Source organism: Lagopus muta, chromosome 1 (assembly GCF_023343835.1).
Source record: "Lagopus muta isolate bLagMut1 chromosome 1, bLagMut1 primary, whole genome shotgun sequence".
Lineage (NCBI taxonomy): Eukaryota > Metazoa > Chordata > Aves > Galliformes > Phasianidae > Lagopus > Lagopus muta.
Genome location: NC_064433.1, coordinates 57619453 through 57631353, shown reverse-complemented (window position 1 = coordinate 57631353; position 11901 = coordinate 57619453). Strand labels below are relative to the sequence as shown.

General features: G+C 39.3%; 1 protein-coding gene across 1 annotated transcript; it reads left to right on the top strand.

Moving 5' to 3' along the window:
- Window positions 1-347: 347 nt before the first annotated feature.
- Window positions 348-6576, top strand: STMP1 (short transmembrane mitochondrial protein 1). The gene is made up of 3 exons (XM_048927438.1): window positions 348-480; window positions 4012-4065; window positions 6103-6576. The coding sequence occupies exons 1-3, from the start codon at window positions 466-468 to the stop codon at window positions 6181-6183; spliced, it is 150 nt and encodes a 49-aa protein (XP_048783395.1). The 5' UTR covers window positions 348-465; the 3' UTR covers window positions 6184-6576.
- The last annotated feature ends 5325 nt before the right edge of the window (window positions 6577-11901 follow it).

Genomic DNA, 11901 nt, shown 5'->3' with positions numbered 1-11901 from the left:
TGTCCCTGTTCATTGCAGGGGACTAGATGGCCTTCAGAGGTCCCTTCCAACTCTAAAGATTCTACGATTCAGCTCAAAATTGTTCACAATGTAAATACTCAGATTCTTATTTAACTTCTCAGCAGCCACCTTAGAAATGCCAGGCTCGATGGCTGCCACCAGACCCCTCCCTGGTTGCCAGGTGGTGTCCAGCAGCCCCCTTTGCCCCATTTTTTTATCTCAAAAAGTGGCAAGGAGATGTAGGACACCCACAGCGCTACGCTCTGCCCGCCGGGTGAGGTCTAGAACCAGGGCAGGGTCGGAGCTCGGGGCGGCAGTGGGCGCACCCTCCCCGCGGTGGCTCCTCCCGAGTTCGGCGAGCCCCACCGTCAGGGCGGCGAGGGCGGGCCGGGACCCGGAAGAGGAGCCACCGCCGCCCGCCTGACTTCCCCGGCTGGAAAGCAGGCAGTCAGGCAGGCGGACGCCATGCTGCAGTTCTTGGTGAGGCTCCGCGAAGCGGCGGCGGCGCCGCCATTTCGTGGCGGGGCGGGGCGGAGCGGAGCAGAACGGAACGGAGCGAGGGGGCGGCGAGCGGCGGGGCGAGGGTTAAGCCGCGGGGCGGGCGGCGGCGGCGACCGCTCCGGATGGGCCTCACGTGGGGAAAGCGAGGGGCTGGCAGTGCCCCCGCCCCTCTTACTGCTGTGACGGGTGCTTGGCTTTGGTTCATCGCCATGCACGGAGGTTATTCTCAGCCGTTCGGAAAATGGGGAGTTTATGCCTTATTTCTCTCCAAGTCATGCCTTTAGTTTGTCGTTAAGGTTCAGCACGTTTTCCTTGCTCGCTGTTGTATCCTCTTTTTGCTCTGATTTCTTAGCACTACAGGTGTGCCTTGCTCGCTCCTGTTACGAGAGTGATGATTTTCAGCATTAGGAATGTGCAAGTTCTCTTACATATATGTTAAGGCAAGCAGTAATGCTTAATCACTGCCATGCATTAAGCCCCTCCAACAGAAGAATTAATAGATTAGATGTTTCTACACTTATTTTTCTTTTCATTTTAATTTTCTGTCCCTGTATGTGCTTTATGTGAGGTGAGGATCGGCTCCTTAACCCAGGGAACAGCGATTTGACAGGAGGTAATGGCCTCGAGTTGCACCAGAGGAAGTTTAGGTTGGATATTAGGAACAATTTCATCTCAGAAGTGGTGCTGCAGTGACATGGGCTGCCCAGAGAGTGGTGGTGGAGTCACTGTCCCTGGAGGTGTTCAAGAGCCATGTGAATATGGCACTGAGGGGCATGGTTGGGATGAGCTGGTGTTGGACAAGATGATCTTAGTGGTCTTTTCCAAACTAGATGACTCCATAATTCTTCTGGATGTCTGAGGTTTGATGCCTGCCTGCTCTTAATTCATTATTTAACATTACTTAACATTATTAGAGATTTTCACTGACAAATGTGACATTAGCAGACCAAAGTAATAATAAAAGATGCTACTCTCTGCTGTAACAGAGCACAGAAGCAGACTCCCATTTTTCATTCTAGTGGCCTGCAAATCATTGAAAGGTCTATTCTAGATTTTCATTATGCTCAAATACTTAATGACATCCTTTAATCTTTAAATAGGGGAAGAGTGAGTCGGCTGGTTAATAAGTTCCATACTCACTGTTGATAGAAGAGATGGCCCTTTGTGAGTTATGAGCCTTGCATGATTTTATGAGTTGAAAAAATGAGTGTTATTTTGTATCTCAAGTTCAAAACAAAATGGAACAATCAGCAGTTATGAAAGCCTGTCATTTCTGTATCTGTCTTTGTCTGCCTCCACTCCATTGAAGACACAGTAACAATGAAAATACAGTCACCTCAGAGTTTCTGTGTTTATCAACTCTACTGCTTGCTGCTAATATTTTTTTTTTTTTTCTTTTTCCCAGTTGCTAGATGAAAGCCTTTTATTATGGCTTCTCAATTAGTGCCTGAAAGTTTAAGAAATAATACATCAGTTCTGAATTTTCTTCCTCTTTGGGTGTAGATTGGGTGTTTGACTTTTTGCTGTCCCTTGTTAGGACTGTTGCAGGGAGATAAAAGTATAATCTTAACAGCCTTACGTTTTTGTTACCCAGAGTTAAGCATAAAAGTTTGCTTAAAATGCAACTTGAAATTTTGGGTATTGGAAGACCCAGCACTTTCATCAGCTTTATTGTTGCTAATTAACATACACATTTAATTGGCTGTATTTTTATGCAGTCCGAATTACAGAAGTCTGAATAGTGGGACTTTTCCCTCTGCTTGAATTGTTAATTATTAACGTAAACATAACTGGGTAGCTTGCTTTTGAATGCAGTGCTGGACTTTTCAATAAAGGCATATACTTAAATGGATTACTAATGTCAGCCGTACTGAGTAAGGCCTATCATCTGGCAGAATATGAGATAGTTGACCCATCATTGGAAATATTCTATGGCAAAAGCTGAGGAACCGGCTCGTAAGCAAGGACTTGGTTTGTGTTTTCAAGTGAATTCCCAAAGATACATATGCTAGAGTTTGAGGAAACTTGTTGGAGTGATACACTACACAAGAGGAGTCATAAGTCTGGTACACTTGGTGCAACATTTATTAATGTCTTCCAAAGTACTTACTTAACTGCAATAGCAAGTTAAAACCGTTGCAGTATACACAAAAAGAGCAACGATTCTTCTTAAATTGTAAACAGCTCCTTAGGAAGTAATTATAAATAGATTATAAGATCAAAAATCTGTGCAAGAAAATACTGAAGTTATGCAGTTGTGGCTCATGGGGCAGCTTTCAACAAGGTTTTGTTTTCTGTAGCTAGGTTTCAGCACTGGTATTTGTGGAGTCTGAGTCACTGTAAAAATGAGATGTTCTGTATCCTCTTTTGGGTATGGAAAAGATGTCTACTCAGATGTGATGGTAAAGTCGTTGTGGACACTAGTTTTAATTTTCTTAAAATATTCTTATTTTGGCAGCAGTGGCTATAAGCAATAATAATTTTCTTAAATAGAACTGGAATGGAGGCACAGCATTGGTAGTCTCCCAAAACTATCAAAAGAGCTTTCACAGGTTAGTATCTTACTGTGGAATGTAGTAACTAATTATCCAGAACCTTTTGGAGCTCCTGACTGAAAATCATGTAGGCTGTCTTTGAAGAGATGAATTTATTTTCCTCCCAGAGTGATGTTATGCTTGAGGATTTTCTTCAGCTGTCAAGGAGGGGGATAGAACTGGAACTGTGCTTCCATTTTGCTTTTGCTCCCCTTCCAGGTTGCAGGTTCACAACCAAACTTTAAGCAACTACTAGTTTGTTGTCAAAAATAGTTGTACCTGCTTTCAACTATCAGTGCTTTCCCACTTTAGATCAGAGTAGATTTGGATGAAAACTTATCTAGGGAGTGTACAGGTGCTGGTGTTGTAGAAGTAGCTGCAGTAGAGTGCTGGAGCAAAGTGGAGAGGGGTGAGGAACCTCCCCTCAGTGACAGTGCGGTTCTGTATCGTTGTAGTTGATTGAGAAGAACCTTTTAAAGTACCTTTAGAACCTTTCTGTTCTAAAATTTCAGTTCTGTGACTGTGTATTATTAATGTGTTGAGTCATTCTGTGGCCTGTCCTCTCTGTAACATAGAATGTTGTTTTACTGAGGTATTGCTCTTGGATTTTCAGCTGTGGACCACAGTCATTGAGATACGTGGGCCCCTGCTGTTGTGATGTTGTACTTTTCCACTGTTATGGAAGTTATTGCCTGACTTTATAGGTGTGTAAAGAATTTTGCAGACAAAGATGGTCATAGGCTTATGCATACAGTCTTGGAGATATATATTTAAAACACAGTTGTGCTGTATTTTGGAAATTATTATAAGATTTTTCTGGCGAGGCAGTTGAGTCAAACTGTATCTCTCTTTGAAAGAATGATGCAAAAGTATGACTGGAATTGAAATTTCTTCAGTTTTTAATTTTTTAAATTTTCAATTCAATCAAAAGGCTTTTGATAGAAGGGCACTAACTATTCTCTTCTTTCCTTTACAGCTTGGTTTTACTCTTGGCAATGTGGTTGGGATGTATCTGGCTCAGAACTACGATGTATGTATCCTTGTATTCTTAGAGTTGAACTTCATTTGAATTGAAAATGTTAAAATGTTTTCCCTCAATCAAAATTGAATCAGTCTTTATTTCGATGTTTGTATTGGATTTGAATGGAATACAAATTGTACTAACTTTAGCTACAGGTGATCTCAAATTCAAATGGAACCAAAACATCTATCTCCTTGCTGTGTCATCTGTATGAAAGTAGTGATTAAACCCTCAAGTAATTCTAGAGCACAGTTACTGTAGCTGGGCATATATATTGGTAAATTTCTTTATTAGATCAGTTCCACTTGGCTTCTTTCAGGCTAAAGGAGTAAAATTTAACATAAAGTTGTTTCCTTTATTTTGAAATCTATATCAAACTAAAGCTTAAGCCTCACCAGATATTTTTTTTTTTAAGTCTGTGATGACATTTATGCCTCTCATCTTCAGTATCTTCAGTCATCTTACTAGCAGAATTCTTATTTTTTGTCCACTAGTCAGAGGCAAAATTCTGTGATGCTTCCTGTCCAGTCAATCCAATAACTGTAACAATATTCTGTTGTCTCTTTTACAATTAGTGTTTTTTAAAATTTATAGAAATGTGGTCAAAAGAAAATATTGTGTATCAATATTTGCTGTAAACATAATGGAGTGCTTTTCTGGAAGCACTAATAATGTGTTTCCACAAGAGGGCGACTTCTGCTTTTGATTTGGAGGAAATGGTTTACTGGCAATATCACGACTTCAAGTATTAAAATGGTAATTTTATTGCTGGTTTCAAAAAAATATTTTTCTTAGATTGCATGGAAGGTGAACTTGTCTTAATGAGGTCTTAATTTGGCAACCATATAGAACTGTGCTTAGTTATAAGCATGTGGATAATTCTGATAGCAGCGGACTTCTTTTGGTTTATTGTAGATGTCAGGCATGTTATGGATTGGGCTTTTAATTTAGCTTTCTCAAAAAGGAAGAGAGAAGTTTCTGACATCTTCTGTACTATCACTATCAAACCATCCAAGCAAAGGATGTCAGTTTGAGTTGAATATCCTGCTGTATGATCAGGGTATGAGTGTAGTAAATATTCATGATTGTAAAGAAAGCCATAAATACCAATGGAAATGTTCATTTGTTTTCATTTACTCATTTAGCTTATAAAATTACAGGAGTATCCTGAGTTGGAAGGGACTCATGAGGATCACTGAGTCCAAAATCCTGTGGTGTTGCTTCAGTTTTAGTTCAAGTCGTGAGTCTGTCCTCACATTAAAAGTTCTTTTTTTTTTTTCTTTCCCCCGAGTGGTCAATGCTGACTGATTGCTTTCTCAAAATGCTTTTATTTGTAAAAGAAAGCTGAAAATTTGAAGTTAGCAAGTGATAAATTGAATTTTTCATTCAAGTATGAAACTGCATAAGGTTGCCAATTTTCAATGCAGTAAACTTTCCCAGTGGGGAATTTTCGTATCTGCAAAATGGATCGAGAGATGGATTGCTTCACAAGTTTTTTTAGAAGATATTAGTTGTTTTTGAACATCTTTTCTCTCTCTTTTTTTTTTTTGGGGGGGGGGGGGGGGGGGGGAGAGGGAAGGGGAGGGAAGGTTGTTTTGTATTATGAGTTGGGTTTTTTTGACTAGCGTAGCACAGTCTACCTTTCCTTCCAAATTCATTATGATGCCTATGCATCAATGTTGGAATCATTTATTCTTTGGCAGTTCCTCCTGTCAGTGAGAAAGCCAGGCTGATCTTAAGGAACTTCCTCTGAAGTAACTTCTTTTCCTCTCTTCTCCCCAATACTGGCTGTCTTTTTCCTTAACAATCTGCCTAGTCAAAAATATTTCCTGAAGTCCAGGTGAGCTTCTTTTCTCTGCCATTTGCTTAATGCTCTTAACTTTTGTGAAAATTAACAGATCCTAAAAACATGCATCTTTTAGAAAATGGTTTAAACTTCTTAGAATTTCTTGCAGTGTTTATGGTATGATCTTACCTGCTCTTCAGATCACATGAATCATTTTGTTGTTGTTCAGTTTTGTTTCTCTCTTGTTTTTGTCTTTAAAGATTCCTAACATTGCAAAGAAGCTTGAAGATTTTAAGAAAGATGTGGAAGCAAAGAAGAAACCTCCCAGTGACAAGTCCTAAGAGAGCAGTGTTACCCAGGTCACTTCAGTGCATGCATCAAGGATGCAATTTACCCTTCTGTTGACAAAGTAGAGATTTGGCATGGGAAGTTCCTCCACTTTTAGTCTGCTAGAGCCGGAATGTCCTTGTTTTGAAAAAGCAACCATGAACTTTTCCTGGGACTGATTTTCAAGGGTTTCAGAATTCTGGATTTGCAACTGATAATGTGACTGGATAAGATCATTTGTATTTTTTGTTATTGCTTTTCCTAGTATTTTGTAACCCATTTTTACCTGATCCAACTGGAAAATAGTGTTAGTCCTGTTATTATGTATACCTCATACTTTGTAATACTCTAGATCCTAGAACTAGATCGCAAAAGAAATTAAATGCATCAAGAAGTGACTTTCAGGATTTCTTGTAATTTGTTGCGAGTATTTCTTAGATCTGCATTCCGTTATTGGAGATGGGAACTTCCTGGGATTCTGAAATGGGGGACATGACAGTAAAGTACATTTTTCAAACTACGAGCCTGGATGGAGGGAGAAGTTCCCTTTTTTTCCATTATGTTAAATGGTCACTTCCACCAGTGTAACATTTGTACAAGTGTGGAGAAGGCTCTGGGGAGACCTCACTGTGGCCTTCCAGTACTTGAAGGGAGCATATAAACAGGAGGGGGAATGGCTGTTTACATGGGTTGATAGTGATAGGACAAGGGGGAAATGGTTTTAAACTGAGAGGGTGATTTAGGTTAGATATTAGGAGGAAGTTTTTCACACAAAGGGTGTTGAAACACTGGAACAGATTGCCCAAGGATGTTGTGGATGCCGCATCCCTGGAAGCATTCAAGGCCAGGCTGGATGTGGCTCTGGGCAGCCTGGTCTGGTGGTTGGCAACTCTACCCACAGTAGGGGGGTTGAAAGTAGATGATCTTTTGAGATCCTTTTCAACCCAGCCATTCTGTGATTCCAGAAGGCATAAAACATTGCCAACTTTAAGCCACATTTTATTGTTTATTCTACTATTGCCTGTCTCTATTTTCTATTTCTTTTTTTTTTTTTTTTTTTTTAACCTGAGGATGTCTTTGGAATGATGGGTAGAATGTGATGCCGGCCTTAGCTTGGAAAGGGAATCATGGTAACCAAGGAATATGGTTGCAGTAGGTACCTGCAAGCCACTGACTCAGTGCATTTAATGGCCCAGTTTACATAATTGTTCTTGCTTGGAGCCAGGAGTTGGTTTCAGTGATCCTTGTGTGTTCCTTCCAACTCAGAATATGCTGTGATTCTGCTTTTGTCAAATATATCTTATATTCCCCATCACTTCTTCAGTGTTCTGCGTGGTCTTCAGCCCATTGGCTTTTTGTTTGGCTCAATTGTCTACCATGTATTTTCTTAGCATTAGAACCACTTCTCTGCTGTACCTCTCACTCTGTGTATGTTCTGTCACTCTGGTATGTTCCTCATCACTTTTTTCTAGCCACTAAGATCTTTGAAAATACACATCATATTACCACTGTCCTCTTCTGTTAGAATGGAAAGCAAAGCCTACATTTGGAAAACATAGTTTTGCACAAAATCTATTTTAAATTTCTAAGAAAATATTGCAGAAATTTGAATAGATGTTAGTTTTATTTGACAGATCACTAAATTAATAACATTTAACCTCCTTTTTTTTTTCCTGTAAAATAGAAGAGTCTTGTCAGTTCTCAAAGGCTATTTAAATCCCTGTCCACTTGACAATCTTCAGCTGAACTTGAAGTACAAATTTTGTCTTCGCTACAAAGAATGCTGTTTTGTTCTATAGGCACAGTGAATTGTGCTGCTCCAGGTACACACATCTTTTAAGCTGTTAAATACAGGACTCCCTGTGTGTTCATTATGATTTCCACCCCCTCCCCTCACGCTCCGAACCCATTAACTTGAATACGTCTGGGTGGATTCTGAGCTGAGGAATTTTCACAGAATCATCAAAGATGTTTACAAAAATCTTACACCAAACTTTCACTTCATTTTCCAAAGTTTGGTGATGATAGAGCTCTTCAGCAATGCAGTCCTGAGAAAGTATTTGTCATCGTAAGGTTCTCCTTAGAGAATATAAATAGCTAAGATATATATTGCTCATGATTTCCCACCCTTCCATTTTTTCACCTGCCCTATAAATACTTGACAAATTTAAAGCCATCTCAAGTTGGACAATCTTAGCAGCTATGCTACTGACTCTTCCTATAGTTGTTTACTATATAGTTGTTTACAGTTGTTTAACAAACTGAAAAGAAAGATAAATATTTTTGACCACCTAATATAAGTTAGTAGAAAATTCATGCTAGCAGTATATGTTGAAGACTGTAAGGAGGTAATTTGTGAAGGGAGTTTGCAAATCAAGTGCAGCCACGTTTACCTATTACTGAACTAGTAAAGTGTACTCTGGTCTTTGAAGAGTTTTAATTAGCTGTCACAGACTGCAAACCAGACTGAAATCTTCCACACACAGAAGCTTTTCCATGAAGCGAGACAGCACTGTACAGCTGTTTTCACTGCCTTCATGAATGTAATGAACTAAATTTCCCTCAGCTTCTGTTTTTTGTTGTTGTTGTTGTTTTAAAAATGTGTGTGTGTGTGTATATATATCTTTTACTGTCCTCTACTTTGTAGTCTTGAAGAGAATGTTGAAAAATACTGGCTCTAACCTACTTGCATTTCTTTGGTTGTCACATAAAATTATACTAACGCAATATTGAACTAGTTATTTCAACAAATGTTCTGTATGTCCTTATGGTTCTTTACAGAGTGATGAGAAGAGGAATAATGCTCAAAATCCCTGTATTTGGTGCCAGATAGGACTGTGTTATTCTAGAATAACAGCTTTGGAGCAGAAATTTTCAGCTGAACGTTCCAAGCATGTCAGCACCATTTTTTCCTATCAGATTATGAAGCAAAACAGCTACAGCTATAGTGCTGTACAAACAATATTTGTGTATTAATATTAGAGACAAGACTTCTTAAGCATTTTGCAAGGCTTGTAACACTTTCCATTTTAGCTCAAGCTGTCTTTTTTTTTTCCTCTTCTAATAAGCTGGAATGTTAGATAACATACTGCAACACAGTTCTTGTCAACTTTGCAATTACTGTCTAATACAAGGCCTGCTCCAAATGCAATATTTTATTATGTTGGTCCATGATATCAGAAGCAGATGTTGGTGGTATAGCAATAGAGGTTGAACCTACCCACCAATATCCCATTACATTTTATGGTCATGAAACAAGTGGCAGCAGAAGGGCAATCTGACAAAATGACATCTGACATGGAAGTGCTTATGGAAGAGAGATGTGTCCTAGAATTCTTCCATGCAGAAAAAATGGCACCCATTGACATTCTTTGATGAATGTTTATGGAGACCAAAGAGTGAATGTGAGCACAGATGGTGAGTGGTGCATTTCAACTATGATGACAGCGATGTGGAAGACAAGCCATGCTCCATATGGCCATATAGATCTTGAGTGCATCATTCAGGCTCTTGTTCATTGCTTAGCTCATGGTGATGACTGTGTTGAAAAATAGTGTTTTGTAGCTGGGAATTTGCTCCGTCAAGTGGTGTTATTGTGCTCTTTGTATCTGTTGCAGTTTCCATGGATATTACTTTCAGAGTGACCTATGTCATCACTCATTTTACATGAGTGATTCAGCCTGAGGTTATCCTAGATGATACTAAAGGTTAACTTTATGTTATGTTTCAATGGCAAAAATTCCACATGGATAATGACTGCTTGATGCAGATCTTGCATCAGACTGTTCAGAGGGACTTTGGTGCTGCTGTATCAGGTCACACTTTCATGACATCTAGGAGAAAGTTTCCCGCACAGACATTTTGAATGTGCAGAAATCCACAGTAACTGTGAATATCTGGAATGATCTGCTAAAATATACCATCTTCCTTTCTACAACCTCTTAGGATAAATGCAGTTGGATCCATTTTCCATTGTTGATTATTCTGGGCCTTCTCAAAGGAGCTGAAGATTTGAAGCAAAGGCAGAAGAAAGGAACATATAAGCTACTAACAGACTTAAAATATTTACTCTAGATTGAGACGTATCCTGTGATGGAAAACAGTACCCTAGGGAAAATGCTGCTCCTTTTCTTTTGAATACAGTAGAAGTTTAATATTGGGAAGACAGAAGATAGCAAGGATGATTATTAGCTTGTGGGTCATCAGTGTTCAAATAAGGAAAGAGTTTTGAGAGGAGTTCTAGCGCTTTACCACACACAACTTCACTGAGCTGTCTGCTCAGTGGTGCCATATTCTGTCACAGAACCACAGACCCTGGTAAGATGGATGTACTTCATTCCCATGATCTTTGTTGCCCTTGGGCCAAACTCACTCCAGTATGCTCACGTCCTGATCCAGAACTCGGCATAGCAGTTTTGAAGCTGAAGTCCCAGATCTGTGCCCAAGCGTGGCTTGGTCCAAGGGAGGATAACATGGGTGGGAATCCCAGGTGAGACCAGTAAGGGCTATAATGGCTCTTTATTATACTCAGGGCTCTGGCATTGGCTTTCTGAACCCCATGTGAATTAATTAAAGCTCGAATATCTCCAGTCTACTTGTGTAAAAGATAGATTATGCTGAAGAGGAGTTAGTTAAGCATAGGACAAGAATTCATGAAGCTACCAGTTTATGGTTTTACATTAAGTAGCATTATCTACATCAGAAGCTTTTATAGTGAATTCAGGTAAGAACACATGACTCCTGTTACTCCTGCATATTGTTGAGAACGTTCTATAAGAGAGTTCTCCTTTCTGGTGAAAGGAAAAATATGTAGTTCATGAACCATCTTAATAAAGTTAACTATTTTGATATCTGATGAGTAAAGCAATGTAGAACTGATTTATCACCACAGCACACTTCTAAGTGGCGGTGTTGCAGGGAATTATGGTGATCCTCAAAAATTTCATTGCCTTTGTGATGGAAGAATTTTTCCACTGTGGTTCTACTTTGTGGTTCTCCTTTGTCGTGTGGTGCTGGCAGCTGTGTGCAGTAACAGCTGTTAAGACTTCTCAGTGTATGCTCTATTGAGCAATGTTATACATGTCAAGCATCTGGAAATGTGCTTTGAATGGCCCAGACTCCTGTTGGCCCAAAGAACAGATGGCCCTTAGATTAACTTTGAGATTGAAATGTTGTAAAGGAAGAAATCAGTGTTTTCAAAATTAACAAGGAGTTGATTTTATAAGCCTGAATTTTATCTGTATTTGTAGAAACATGACTGTGAACTCGTATTTCTACGTAAAAATTAATAGCTGCTCCATGTGTGGTGGAATTACTTCAGATATTAGAAAGTTACGGTGTATATGGTAACGTAGATAGTACTGGTAAACTACACAGAGACAGTTCCCTTAATGCTCTTTCTATTTTTGCTTCAGATGAACAACAAATTCCACTTACTATGCTTCAGTGTGGAACATGCTAACCTTTACAAATCCCAAGCCAAGGTCACTTTTTATTGAATTTGTACTGAGATAAAATAGTTGTGGATGTTGTTTTCTTTTTCACCTGAAACATACATTAATCACAGCCAGCCAGTTTTATTTTCTTGAAAAATAAAACAGATATCATAAATTACCTTCAGAGTAGACGCTCCCACCAAACTCAGTTCCGACTTTAGTATTTAATAAATCTGGAAAATACCTACATAACACAACTCCTTTAAATCACTGACTCAAACCAAAACTACATTTGTA